We start from the raw sequence: 16,152 nt of genomic DNA, 5'->3' as shown, positions 1-16,152 counted from the left end.
GGATCCGGGCCGTATCCAGATCAGATGGAGGACCTGTGCCTAGACACGACCACAACGCATGATGTAATCCAGCCGGATCCGGGCCGTATCCAGATCAGATGGAGGACCTGTGCCTAGACACGACCACAACGCATGATGTAATCCAGCCGGATCCGGGCCGTATCCAGATCAGATGGAGGACCTGTGCCTAGACACGACCACAACGCATGATGTAATCCAGCCGGATCCGGGCCGTATCCAGATCAGATGGAGGACCTGTGCCTAGACACGACCACAACGTGTGATGTAATCCAGCCGGATCCGGGCCGTATCCAGATCAGATGGAGGACCTGTGCCTAGACACGACCACAACGCATGATGTAATCCAGCCGGATCCGGGCCGTATCCAGATCAGATGGAGGACCTGTGCCTAGACACGACCACAACGCATGATGTAATCCAGCCGGATCCGGGCCGTATCCAGATCAGATGGAGGACCTGTGCCTAGACACGACCACAACGCATGATGTAATCCAGCCGGATCCGGGCCGTATCCAGATCAGATGGAGGACCTGCGCCTAGACACGACCACAAAGCATGATGTAATCCAGCCGGATCCGGGCCGTATCCAGATCAGATGGAGGTCCTGCGCCTAGACACGACCACAACGTGTGATGTAATCCAGCTGGATCCGGGCCGTATCCAGATCAGATGGAGGACCTGTGCCTAGACACGACCACAACGCATGATGTAATCCAGCCGGATCCGGGCCGTATCCAGATCAGATGGAGGTCCTGCGCCTAGACACGACCACAACGCGTGATGTAATCCAGCCGGATCCGGGCCGTATCCAGATCAGATGGAGGTCCTGCGCCTAGACACGACCACAACGTGTGATGTAATCCAGCTGGATCCGGGCCGTATCCAGATCAGATGGAGGACCTGTGCCTAGACACGACCACAACGCATGATGTAATCCAGCCGGATCCGGGCCGTATCCAGATCAGATGGAGGACCTGTGCCTAGACACGACCACAACGCATGATGTAATCCAGCCGGATCCGGGCCGTATCCAGATCAGATGGAGGTCCTGCGCCTAGACACGACCACAACGTGTGATGTAATCCAGCTGGATCCGGGCCGTATCCAGATCAGATGGAGGTCCTGCGCCTAGACACGACCACAACGTGTGATGTAATCCAGCTGGATCCGGGCCGTATCCAGATCAGATGGAGGACCTGTGCCTAGACACGACCACAACGCATGATGTAATCCAGCCGGATCCGGGCCGTATCCAGATCAGATGGAGGTCCTGCGCCTAGACACGACCACAACGCATGATGTAGTCAGCAGGATCCGGGCCGTATTCAGTTTAGATGGAGAACCTGTGCCTAGACACGACCACAACGTGTGATGTAATCCAGCCGGATCCGGGCCGTATCCAGATCAGATGGAGGTCCTGCGCCTAGACACGACCACAACGCATGATGTAGTCAGCAGGATCCGGGCCGTATCCAGATCGGATGGAGGTCCTGCGCCTAGACACGACCACAACGTGTGATGTAATCCAGCCGGATCCGGGCCGTATCCAGATCAGATGGAGGACCTGTGCCTAGACACGACCACAACGCATGATGTAATCCAGCCGGATCCGGGCCGTATCCAGATCAGATGGAGGACCTGCGCCTAGACACGACCACAATGAATGATGCAGTCAGCCGGATCCGGGCCGTATTCAGTTTAGATGGAGAGCCTGTGCCTAGACACGACCACAACGCATGATGTAATCCAGCCGGATCCGGGCTGTATCCAGATCAGATGGAGGACCTGCGCCTAGACACGACCACAACGCATGATGCAGTCAGCCGGATCCGGGCCGTATTCAGTTTAGATGGAGAGCCTGTGCCTAGACACGACCACAACGCATGATGTAATCCAGCCGGATCCAGGCTGTATCCAGATCAGATGGAGGACCTGCACCTAGACACGACCACAACGCATGATGTAGTCAGCCGGATCCGGGCCATATCCAGATCAGATGGAGGTCCTGCGCCTAGACACGACCACAACGAATGATCCAGTCAGCCGGATCCGGGCCGTATTCAGTTTAGATGGAGAACCTGTGCCTAGACACGACCACAACGCATGATGTAATCCAGCCGGATCCGGGCTGTATCCAGATCAGATGGAGGACCTGTGCCTAGACACGACCACAGCGCATGATGTAGTCAGCCAGATCCGGGCCGTATCCAGATCAGATGGAGGACCTGCGCCTAGACACGACCACAACACATGATGTAGTCAGCTGGATCCGGGCCATATCCAGATCAGATGGAGGTCCTGCACCTAGACACAACCACAACGCATGATGTAGTCAGCCGGATCCAGGCCGTATCCAGACCAGATGGAGGTCCTGCGCCTAGACACGACCACAACACATGATGTAGTCAGCTGGATTCGGGCCATATCCAGATCAGATGGAGGTCCTGCGCCTAGACACGACCACAACGAATGATGCAGTCAGCCGGATCCGGGCCGTATCCAGATCAGATGGAGGACCTGCGCCTAGACACGACCACAACACATGATGTAATCCAGCCGGATCCGGGCCGTATCCAGATCAGATGGAGGACCTGCGCCTAGACACAACCACAACGCATGATGTAGTCAGCCGGATCCAGGCCGTATCCAGACCAGATGGAGGTCCTGCGCCTAGACACGACCACAACACATGATGTAGTCAGCTGGATCCGGGCCATATCCAGATCAGATGGAGGTCCTGCGCCTAGACACGACCACAACGAATGATGCAGTCAGCCGGATCCGGGCCGTATTCAGTTTAGATGGAGGACCTGCGCCTAGACACGACCATAACACATGATGTAATCCAGCCGGATCCGGGCCGTATCCAGATCAGATGGAGGACCTGCGCCTAGACACGACCACAGCGCATGATGTAGTCAGCCGGATCCGGGCCGTATCCAGATCAGATGGAGGACCTGCGCCTAGACACAACCACAACGCATGATGTAGTCAGCCGGATCCAGGCCGTATCCAGACCAGATGGAGGTCCTGCGCCTAGACACGACCACAACACATGATGTAGTCAGCTGGATCCGGGCCATATCCAGATCAGATGGAGGTCCTGCGCCTAGACACGACCACAACGCCTAGACACGCATGATATAGTTAGCCGGATCCGGGCCGTATCCAGATCAGATGGAGGACCTGTGCCTAGACACGACCACAACGCATGATGTAGTCAGCCGGATCCGGGCCGTATCCAGATCAGATGGAGGACCTGTGCCTAGACACGACCACAACGCATGATGTAGTCAGCCGGATCCAGGCCGTATCCAGATCAGATGGAGGACCTGCGCTTAGACACGACCACAACGCATCTCTGAAGTGTCAGCAGAGACTGTGTCTACTAGACTCTCCCCTGTGAAGGCCTCATCAACACGATAGCCATCGGCACTGATCCTCAACAAACTCGTCTCCATACCGGCGTCATGATCCGATCCTCAACCAGATGGAACTGGTTAATACTCTGATTGTTCCAATCCAATCTGACTTCTGACCTGTAATGCTGCCTGAATCATAATCATACACTGTTCGTTCATTGGCCAGAGGAGAACTGAGTGACTGAGCCTGGTTTCTCACAAGGTTTTTTCTCTCCATTCTGTCACTGATGGAGTTTTGGTTCCTTGCCACTGTGGCCATTTTCACCTCTGTTTCCATTGGCTTTTGGCTTGCTTATTTGGGGACATTAAATTTAACATTTAATTTAAAATTCAACAATAATCTGCCTGCATTGACACCATTATATGAGAACTGAACTGAGCTGGATGATGACATCACGTTTTTTCCAGAGCGGCTATATTTATAAATTAACTAAATTAATAACTTTTTTACAACAGAAATAAAACATCACTGAACTTACTTGAGCTGGATTGTGACGCTATTTTCTTCGGGAAACAAACTTTGTTGCATTATTTTCCTGTTATCTCTGTAAAGCTGATTTGAAACAATCTGTATTGTTAAAAGCGATATATATATATATATATATATAAGTGTGACTTGACTTGACACACACACACACACACACACACACACACACACACACACAGAGAGAGAAAAACATTCAATGCAATTTTCAATTGAGAGAGAGAGAGCACAGAACAATTTTTTTTCTATCGACTCTAAATGAGATTTTTCTGTCTGGCCGAGACGTGATGCAACTTTAAGAAAGCTTAGCGGAATAAATAATTCACTCTGAGAATAGTTTTCTTGATGTTCCCTGATAACTGTGAACGAACTGAATCTTTGCTGGATCTCTGAGTGACTGAAGCCTCTGAAACACAAGCGCCGTCTCTGTGAGTGAGACGTTACAGGAACACAGATGTGAAAATCCCCAGTTCTGAATGTTTACGAGCTGCTGAATCATAATGTCCTTGATCTCATCCGGTTTATTGTGTTATGAAATGTACCGTAACTTTCACAAAACTTCTACTAGAAAAACAAAAAGGAATTTGTTTCAATGCTTTCACAAAGAAGAGTCCGGTTGAGTTCAGTGAAATAAAACACGACACAATACAAATCTAATGTCATGGTTTAGTGAAACGTTAATTGCAAATATACTTATTTTATTACTGAACATTTATTATTTGTGTGTTTGTATGTGTATTAGAGCGTTGAGTCATTAGTGTTGTAACATGCTTATGGATAATCTTATTCTAACTTTCCATCCATCCATCCATCCATCACTGTATCCATCCATCCATCCATCCATCACTGTATCCATCCATCCATCCATCCATCACTGTATCCATCCATCCATCCATCCATCCATCCATCACTGTATCCATCCATCCATCCATCCATCCATCCATCCATCCATCCATCCATCCATCCATCCATCCATCCATCCATCCATCCATCCATCCATCCATCCATCCATCCATCCATCCATCCATCCATCCATCCATCCATCCATCCATCCATCCATCCATCCATCCATCCATCCATCCATCCATCCATCCATCCATCCATCCATCCATCCATCCATCGTCAGTGAGGATGCCCCCTATGTAGACAGCAAGGCAGCTCATTAGGTTTGATAACTGAAGCTGTTAAGTGTAGTTTAAATGCTTGACGCTGTGCAATGATCAGACTCTGTGCGTGTAAGCGCTACTGACAGCGTCTTTAACTTCAGTCTTCTTTAATCGCTTTAAACAGACACTCGTGGAAACCTTACACTGAAATCACCTCCGCCACAGTTCAGAGTCTCGCTGAAGGGCACGATTAAACATTCAGAGCGGATCCACGGACATCCGAATCAATCTCACGCTTTCAGAGAGAGCCAGAGCACGCCAGAGACAAAGAAAGATGTTCCGGACTGTCATTTGATCCTTCAGGTGAAAGAAAATAATAGAAATTTCCTCGCAGGTCATGAATAGCGCGACTGTAATGATGTCGGCCTCTTCATGAAGCCAAACCTCGGGTTCTGAGAATCAATCGCTGTTGAAGAAATTACAGAAGCTTTATCTATCGGGTTTATTCGGTCTGTTAGGCAGAACTTGGCGCCCAACGCAGGGACAGACGGTTTAATCAGCAGAAATTACAGGTTGAAGAGATGATTAGTTGTATGGAGCTTTCCAGGTGTAATTATCGCGTCTGGATCAGTGAAGGTCGTGCCGTTATGAACAGAAACTGCCTGCGCTGCAAGCTTATCATTAACTAAAATGAAAACCATTAAACACATTTTTGTTCATTCAAATAAAGCTGAATTCTGCTTATGAGAAATATCTAACAATCTTGCATCACATGCACTTCGTGTATAATATGTTTATGATATTTTTCTTTATTTGTGACTTATTTACTGATTTGTGTATTTATATCTATGTGTGTGTGTGTGTGTGTGTGTATACATGCATATGTATATATATATACATACATACATACATACATACATACATACATGCATATCGTGAACCATCCAGAACAACTAATTGAATCAAACTGAGGCGTTTGAATCTTTTTATTCATGATTCTTTTTGTGCGATTCAATTAAATAAGCCTGTTCATGAAATTTTGTTATTTTTAAATCAGGCTACATAATAACTGGAGTTCAAGACTGATTTGTTAGTGTTTGTGAAGGTTTTTTACAAATTACACAAAAGAAAACACCAAATTACACCAAATGTGAGTAAAAATTGGCTTCGGCAAGTATATAAAACTATTTGTATATTAATTAGAATTTATATATATATATATATATATATATATATATATATATATATATATATATATATATATATATATATATATATATATATATATATATATATATATATACATTGAAATAAAGCTGAATTCTGCTTATGAGAAACATCTCATAATCTTGCATCACATGCTCTTCATGTGCGATGTGTTTATGTGTCAAACATGGAAACTTGTGCATCCCTCACGTTGCTTTAAAATGTTAACTGTAGCTTCTCTGTTGTGTCTCAGGTCGTGTCCTGCGTCTGAAGATGTTTCGTGAGGATCACGGCTCTTGGATGACCATGTTTTTCAGCACGATTCTCTCGCTCTTCATCTTCTCTCACATCTATAACCTCCTCCTGCTCATGAGCGGACAGATGGGGTAAGAGATATATCGTCTTACAGACTTCTTGAAAGAGTTATTCCTTCATTTCCTCTTGGCAGACGTCAGGAATTTAACAATTTCTGGCTCTTTAATTCAATTCACAAGTCATTACTATACTGACACTACTGATGACTTGTGAATCACTAAACGAGTCGAGAACCGCTGATTGATTCGAACAAAAAACTGAGCGGTTCAAATCTCTGAGTGTGTTTGAGTCTAGTTCATGATTCGTTTTGGGCGAGTCCATTAAACAAACTGGCAGATTAGTTTGTTCGTAAATCAGGCTACATAATACCTGAGAGTTCAAGACTGATCTGTGAGTGTTTTTGAACACTCAAGATTTTAAACACAAGTACAGAAGCACCAAAAGCGAGTAAAAATTGGCTTTGACAAGTATATAGATCTATTTGTTTTGTAATTTATTTATTTTAGTTTTCTATATTTTTTTTCTTTATTTGTGACTTATTTTACTGATGTGTATGTGTGTATATATATATATATATATATATATATATATATATATATATATATATATATATATATACTGTATATATGTCTGCAATCTGCATACATAAATAATACATAAATATTGTGAACCATCCAGAACAACTAATTGAATCAAACTGAGGGGTTCGAATCTTTCTATTCATGATTCTTTTTGAGCAATTCAATTTAATAAACCTGTTCATGAAATGTATTTTTTTTTAAATCAGGCTACATAATAACTGGAGTGTACACATATATATACTGTATATATATATATATAGAGAGAGAGAGAGCTATACTTATTTGAATAAATAAATAAATAAATAAATAAATATAGCGAACTAGCTACATAATAACCATAGAGTTGAATAACCAGCTAAAAGAATCATTCCTGATTTAGACTACACTGATTGTTCTGTATTATTGTTGTTGCGTGCAGAAACACAACAGAAAGCACTTACTGAGTCGAAATTAAAACATCCTTTCCGTCGTTGCACCACAAATCTGAATAAGTATGTTTCTCTATTCTCGGCTCTGTTCTTTATCCTCTCTGAGGAATTGAATTGACCAGCCGTGCATGAGTCCATTAAGCTTTAAGCACTTTTAAGCACTGACCCGGGGAACCAGCGTCTTCAGTCTGCTTTACATTATCAGCAGGAACAGAAGATCAGCACATGTGCGTACAGTCAACCGTGGGCCGTTTGAGAACACGCCATCACTTCAATTTCACACGACAAGATGGATGCCTCACTTATGGTTTGGTTCGCCATCTAATGTTCAGCTCTGCACACAGCCGATGCTTTCACATTACAGACGACTGGTCGGAGAACGACTGCACCATTTTTCTGTGGGATTGAATGTTGAGTGATCGTTCCACCATACATCTTCTCAAGGTTAAACGCGTGGCAATCCTGCCGATTGTTTCTGGGCATAAAAGCAGGATCAGAATGAACACACACTAGTTTGACTGATCAGACTCTAGTTTGACAGCATCCGATACAGTCATGAGGGCCAGAAACCTTTGCTGTTTTATTCAGTCGTCGAAAACTTTGATGAACAAAGATATGAAGATACCAGATGGGCATTATTCTCAGACCTTTCAGTCGCTGGTTTAACAATGGCTGAGGTTGCAGTGACTTTAAAAAGTCTCAGAGCAACTATTAGCAATATCTTCTAACCAGATCATAAAAGATTTCATCCGAAGCTGCATAATCTGTGTTTATGAGCAGAACGCTAAATCTGTCAGATTTCACAGAACAGACTCAAAATATCTGAGCGAGAAACCTAGAGCTGTCTTCTCAGTTCTCAGACAGAATCGTTGCTAGAATACAACTTGCTTTGCTGTTTTTTTTTGTTTTTTTTTTTTTTTTTGTTTAATTGTTTTGATGTGTTTGGCTGATGGTTTTGATGTGTTTGGTTGATGGTTTTGATGTGTTTGGCTGATGGTTTTGATGTGTTTGGTTGATGTTGATGGTTTTGATGTGTTTGGTTGATGGTTTGGATGTGTTTGGTTGATGGTTTTGATGTGTTTGGTTGATAGTTTTGATGTGTTTGGTTGATGTTGATGGTTTTGATGTGTTTAATTGTTTTGAAGTGTTTGGTTGATGGTTTTGATGTGTTTGGTTGATGGTTTTGATGTGTTTGGTTGATGGTTTTGAAGTGTTTGGTTGATGGTTTTGATGTGTTTGGTTGATGGTTTTGAAGTGTTTGGTTGATGGTTTTGATGTGTTTGGTTGATGGTTTTGATGTGTTTGGTTGATGGTTTTGATGTGTTTGGTTGATGTTGATGGTTTTGAAGTGTTTGGTTGATGGTTTTGAAGTGTTTGGTTGATGGTTTTGAAGTGTTTGGTTGATGGTTTTGATGTGTTTGGTTGATGGTTTTTGATGTGTTTGGTTGATGGTTTTAAAGTGTTTGGTTGATGGTTTTGATGTGTTTGGTTAATTGTTTTGAAGTGTTTGGTTGATGTTTTGAAGTGTTTGGTTGATGGTTTTTGATGTGTTTGGTTGATGGTTTTTGATGTGTTTGGTTGATGGTTTTGAAGTGTTTGGTTGATTGTTTTGATGTGTTTAATTGTTTTGATGTGTTTGGTTGATGGTTTTGATGTGTTTGGTTGATGGTTTTGATGTGTTTGGTTGATGGTTTTGAAGTGTTTGGTTGATTGTTTTGATGTGTTTGGTTGATGGTTTTGATGTGTTTGGTTGATTGTTTTGATGTGTTTAATTGTTTTGATGTGTTTGGTTAATTGTTTTGATGTGTTTAATTGTTTTGATGTGTTTGGTTGATGGTTTTGAAGTGTTTGGTTGATTGTTTTGATGTGTTTGGTTGATGGTTTTGATGTGTTTGGTTGATTGTTGTGATGTGTTTAATTGTTTTGATGTGTTTGGTTGATGGTTTTGATGTGTTTGGTTGATTGTTTTGATGTGTTTAATTGTTTTGATGTGTTTGGTTGATTGTTTTGATGTGTTTAATTGCTTTGTGTTTGGTTGATGGTTTTGATTGTGTTTGGTTGATGGTTTTGATGTGTTTGTCTTAGTATTTGAGTGTGTTGATCTCAGAACAGGTGTGATGCGGCCACTCATAGATAGGTGGCGCTGTTGTACAGTCAGACGAGCAGCTCTCTCTCCTCCATCTGTCTCTCGCTCATCTCTCTGACTGCAGGTGTCTGATGTTTTCGGCTCTGTCATGAGTAATGATTGTTTACAGCTGTGAGGAGAGGCGACCTGTGCGAGTCCCGGCGCTCGCGGCTCAAACCCTCTCATTCACTCACGGGTCTGATGCTCGTGTCATTATATTCTCACTGTGACTCTGATTCACTCTCAGAATAAACGTCAGATTAACCTCAGAGTATCTGAAGTGGAACCTCAGTTTCTGCTACGGTTACTACAGATATTGTGATCATCGCTTAGTGACTTTTTGATTGTTTTACTAAGTTACTACTCTCTTACTCTAGAGCTGGTTACCGTGTTAATTCATCTGTTGTTAGACACACACATACAGTAGAATATGTTTGTCTTGTGTTTATGTTTGTATGAGGAAATTATGTCATATTTCATCCCAAATCAAAAGGAAAATCGAAATCAAATCAGATTTTGTCTGTCTCTCTCAGCATCTGTTGCCTCTCATGCTTCTCATTGATATTCTTTTATTCTCTGTGACCCCCCTCCACATACACACACACACACACACACACACAATAACACCCGCTCAAACCCCCACATAACACTCTTAACAACCAGTTCTGCTTCCTCCCCCTTCTCACACACACACACACACACACACACACACACACACAGACACTCACACTCACACTCACACTCTCTCTCTCACACACACACACACACACACACATACACACATTCTTGTACATCTATCTTTGTGAGGACATTCATTGAGACAATGCAATCTCTAGCCGCTTACCGTAACCTTACCCATCACAACTAACTGCCTAACCCGAACCCTGACCCTAAACCGACCCTTAACCTCATTATAACCTTATCCCTAAAACCAAGTCTTGACCCTCAAACAGGCCTTTAAAGGCTCTCAGAAAGTGAGGACCGGCCAAAATGTCCTCACGTTACTCTCTTTGTCCTCACTCCAATGCTCTAAAGCTCATACAAGCTATAGTTGTACAAGTTCACACACACACACAGACACACACACACACACACTGGCGGCCGCCCAATATGGTTGTGATTGAAATTAACATAAAACATTCTCTCTCTTCATGTCATAAAAAGGCTGTTGAGAGTCCGGAAGTCCAAACGATTTCATAGCAAATTCTCAAAAATCATAATGTCCTTTATGACATAATTTCCACCTTTATTGCATCATTACTGCAGCTGCTCTCAGCATCTAGAGCCCAACACACAGATGATGATGATGATGATGATGACTACATCCTGTGTGATGTGGGCGGGGCCTTGAGAGGGGGCGGAGTCAGCGTTCAGCCCCTGTAACTCATCACCATCGAGGCTCAGTTACAGGCATACATCATGTGCTAATTAAGCAGCGTTATTTAATTAAGAGTGCAGATCGCATTACTCACGGCCAATTAGAAGTCACAGCGCCAACCGTTTGAAAGACATAGAAACCAGTGCAATAACATCAGCCACATTGCTGAAAATCCCACAATGCATTGCAACAAGAATCCATCCCAATTCATCAATGCATTAACTATCCACCTTATTCCTACGGCCCATGACACTGCGCGGATTATGGGTGTAACTTCCGTTAAGCTGTAAACAATCAGTGTAAGGCTCGCTCTATGAACGCAATAATACTTTATTTTAAAAAGTGTCACTATAAGATGACATTAATCTACTCACCCTTCAACCATCAAACATTAAAAGGACATTTAAAAGTGTAGAAGCATCAACAAGGTCCTTTCAACCCCAGACCATGAATAACCCCAAAACGTGATAACAGATGGGTTAAATATCAGTGTAGTAGTATATATAAATATGTATATGTATTTTGTAACATATGTTGCCTTAATCAAAAATTTTTGTTATCTACAACTATTAACTGTTTCAAAGTGAAATCTGTCATTTTGACAGATAATAAATTGTATTTACCTGTGAAAACAAACTTGGAAAGAGACGTGAGGATTTGAGGAGAAAACCGTGAGATTCTTCGTGCATTCCAGTGAATTATTAATGGAATATATCGTAAATTAAATCGGGAGAACAGACCACAAATGTGCAGGATATGTTGTCCTCTCCAAAGGGAAAAAAGAAAATAATCATGAGGAAAAGAAAGCGACGACTGAAAAGAGCTCTTGCCATAGATGTTCTTGTTATAACATGTCACGTTAACATACCAAGTGTTACGTTATCGTCAGTCGAACTGACGGATCAGCTTAATTTGTAGGGCAACCTTATGATTTGAAATTATTCGTTTCAGTCTTTTTAATGGAAGTTCCCCAAACCGGAAGTGCCACCCATAATTCAACACGCAGTAAGATCGTCAGGAATAAGGTGGAGATATTCTTCTAGTTATGAACCTATGGCAGCTAATGAATCAGAAGTCTTGCACAATCACAGAAAATCACCTGTAAATAATCTCAGTGGATTCTTTCAGTGTTTATTAGTGTCTGTATTTCCGTCTGGCACTTGTAGGCTGTAACTGGGCTGTAACGGGTCCAGTGTAATTGAAAATCCTGTGGGGTCTCTAGATAAATGTTGTGTTTGTGGCGAAGAGGTCCTGAAGGTGTGATGATGCTGACACCTCACCGCATAATCAATATCAGAGCGCTGAGAATATCTCATCTCCAGGCTGGTATTGCAAGGTCATTGGCTCATGGATCCAGAATGACCTTTGACCTTGAGGACTGGATGGAGCTAATCTGTTTTATTTTACCAGAAGAAGAACATTTCATTTTAATCAATAGCTTGGGTTTCAGACGAAACCTAATAAATCAGATGCGCTCTCTGATAATTGTTACGATAAATCAAAACTGAGCGTCAAGGAGGTAGCGGCTTTCCATGTGCAATTATTAGACTATGTAAATCTGAGGAATATTAATATGTCAGAATGACTCATGACATATTATTATTTCATACTGATAAATATATGTGATTTTGCTCCAACATTTGCGTTTTATTTTGGGGTGAACAAAACATAATCAATATTTAACATGGTTTTCAATTAATGAAATATTGATATGCCATGATACATGGTCAAAACACATGGTAATACTATGATACATGTTGGTATGTCAGTGGTACTGTATTTCAAATGTATCTCCAAAAAACATAGTAGTACCATAGTAAATGTTCAAAGAAATATGGTAATTCAATAGTACATGATTGCCCAAAAATATTTATTATGTTGTACATGTCCAAAAACATGGTATTAACATGGGAAATGTCCAAAAAAAACATGGTATTAACATGGGAAATGTCCAAAAAAAACATGGTATTACCATAGTAAATGTTCAAAAAACATGGTAATTCAATGGTACACATCCAAAAACCATCTTAATACTATGGTGAATGTCCAAAAACATGGTATTAACATGGGAAATATAAATAAAAAAACATGGTAATTCAATGGTACACGTCCAAAAAACATCTTAATACTATGGTGAATGTTCAAAAACATGGTATTAACATGGGAAATATAATTAAAAAAACATGGTAATTCAATGGTACACGTCCAAAAAACATCTTAATACTATGGTGAATGTTCAAAAACATGGTATTAACATGGGAAATATAAATAAAAAAACATGGTAAGTCAATGGTACACATCCAAAAACCATTGTAATGCTATGGTGAATGTCCAAAAATATGGTATTACCATGGGAAATGTTCACAAAGCATGGTAATTCAATGACACATGCCCAAAAACATAGTAATAACATGGGGGATGTCCAAAACACATGCTAATTCAAATGGTACATGTCCAAAAACATGGCATTTCAATGGTAAATGTAAAAAAAAAAAAAAGCAGTAATTCAACGGTCCAAAAAATGGGAATACTATAACGTGGTATTTCATTGGCTCAACATTAGGACGAGTAAGTGATGACAGAATGTGTTATGGGCAAACAAAATGCTTTAAACTAGGTCACTTTTTTAAGAACTGGAAGAGAATCAATTTGGGGGAAGAAAAACAGTTGGACAATGTAGGGCAAGGGCGTGGCCTGTGAGGAAGGGGGCGTGGCCAACGGTCTCTCATAGGTCAGCCCAGCTGGAGACGAGCCGCTTCTACTGTTACCGTGACAACTGCGAAACTCCCGTGGGATTAACAGATGCACATATAGGCCGAATCGTACATCAGGAAGTGACATGTAGCCTGTGTGTGTGTGTGTGTGTGTGTGTGCGCGTGTGTGTGCGCGTGTGTGTGTGTGCGTGTGTGTGCCTACTTAACTATATTTTGGGGACGTCCTCATTTGTAAATCATAAAAATAAAGTAATTAAAGGTTTTTTGAAAATGTAAAAATGCAGAAAGCTGTGTGTGATGGGTAGGTTTAGGGGTAGAGTTAGTGTGTGTGTGTGTTGTGTGTGATGGGTAGGTTTAGGGGTCAGGTTAGTGTGTGTGTGTGTGATGGGTATGTTTAGGGGTAGGGTTAGTGTGTGTGTGTGTGAGTGAGGAGTAGGTTAGTGTAAGGGGACAGAATATAGAGTATAAAAACCATTACGTCTAGAGAATGTCCTCATTTAGATAGCTAAGTAAACGTGTGTTTGTGTGTGTGTGTGTGTGTGTGTGTGTGTGTGTGTGTGTGTGTGTGTTTGACCAGCAGCCAGACTAACCGCTCAACATGATCATCACGTTAAGTGCTGTTTTACAAGCTGCTGGTACCATAAATCAACCCGTTTCTGCACTAGTAGCTGTCCAATCTAACACTCGCTGTTGCTTATAAAACTTTGGCAAATCTCGCCTTTAGTCCAGAATGAGGTTTTCCCTCGGGGAGATCCGCAGAAGTCTGCATAATTTACATCCGTGTCTGTGTGAGAGGGAACATTTACTTGCTAATTCCTCATTATAATCAGCTTGGTTTATTCTGTGTTTCTGGTTGCTGCAGTTCAGCTTTAAAAAACTCGTCTAAATGAGAGCAAATAATACAGCGCTGACATTCACACGTTTATTGATTTGCATTTGTTCTTGTCAATCTGACAAGCTGCAATAATCAGATGCACATTACGGAAACTTCACAAACCGTTTGACTGTCGTAATGTGACGTAGTTTCATTAATGCATTTAGAAGATGCTTTTTATCCAAAGTGACTTACAATAGAGAAACAGAGTAAAACAGGGTTTTCAATGATAATAAATTCTTATTCATGAGGAATTGACTGGATTGTGATTGGAAAATAGGAGGGATTAATAATGTCAGCTGAAAAGTATATAAATAGTCTATTCTGATTTTATTTAAGCATTCTAGATTTAAAATGTGCCGTGTTAAAGGAATAATTTTGGCAAAAAAAATTCTGTCATTACATTCAACGTCTGTCATCAATTGTAAAACACTAGTTTAAAGTTGCGATGAAATCGAAATAGCGACTGATCTTTTCCTCTGTATTGTGACGTACATCCGAGTGAAACCAAGTTGGGCGGGGCTTAGTTCTATCGGCTGTTGATTGGATGTTGAGATGTGGGCGTGGCTCTCAAAAACAGAGATGTGATCTTGCAGTTGATTCTAAAAAAAGGGGCGGCGTTTAAATTATTTCACATATAATTTCACACATATCATTTTTGATATTTTTTTACTAGTGAGTGCAGGACACTATAGTTAATTTATGTAAGTGAGGAGAGCAAAATAAAGTAAACTGTGACATATTATACCCAAACATTCTTCATACAGAGACTACCAGTGACATTTATAAAAAATTTGGGTCCAAAAATTCTTCAGACACTTTGAGCTGATCATGTGTTTTTTCTTTAATTGCTAATGCTCTTTTTACACACAGACTGAACAAAATGAAGCATTGCTTGGTCACTGGTTGAGCTAAACTGGTATTATCTAATTGTGTAGTTAAATTTAACAGATGACAGATATTCAACATAATTCATGTGTGAGACAGTCTAACAGAAGGACGGACAAAACCAGTCAAATATCAACTGAGTTCTTGTCATGTTTATCACCATTTTCTAAACTATAGCGAATAAACTGTGATGATGTGAGAAATGTTGAAGGGGCTTTCAGATTTGTGGCTTCCGAGACGGTGCCTGATTAAAATTCAGTCCTGCCTTGGTATCCGGTGAGAATGTCACAAACATCTCCGAGAGTTTCCACAGAATCAGACCGTCTGCTGGCCTGAAAATAGACCAAAGGCAAACGCACATTTGAGCAGCGACTGGAGTTTAAATTCGTCAAATCATGACTGGGGCGTTTTGTTCTCTGTGAGACTCGACTCATTATCATCATTCATATTAATTCTCACGGCTGGAGCATCTCTCCTCATCCCTGGAATACCGGCACGTCACACACACACACACATCAGTAATCCTGTCACGGGTCTCTCCGACTTCCAGGAACGATGGTCTGTGCACCTGATGTTCTTCCCAGCCCGACGCGCCTCATCAGGGCTTGGT

At 41.8% G+C, this 16,152-nt stretch overlaps 1 protein-coding gene across 2 annotated transcripts in view; it reads left to right on the top strand.

The window, feature by feature from the left end:
• tmem117 (transmembrane protein 117) overlaps window positions 1-16,152 on the top strand; it is a 58,244-nt gene that overhangs the window by 12,051 nt on the left and 30,041 nt on the right. For both annotated transcript variants that reach the window (XM_079858952.1, XM_079858953.1), the window contains exon 3: window positions 6,493-6,625. In XM_079858952.1, coding sequence (XP_079715078.1) covers window positions 6,493-6,625 — 133 coding nt within the window. The remainder of the gene's footprint in view (window positions 1-6,492; window positions 6,626-16,152) is intronic.

This window comes from Squalius cephalus (genome assembly GCF_949319135.1).
Source record: "Squalius cephalus genome assembly, chromosome: 23".
Taxonomy (NCBI): domain Eukaryota; kingdom Metazoa; phylum Chordata; class Actinopteri; order Cypriniformes; family Leuciscidae; genus Squalius; species Squalius cephalus.
Note: the sequence above shows the minus strand (reverse complement) of the source record. Positions and strands in the feature narration are given on the sequence as shown.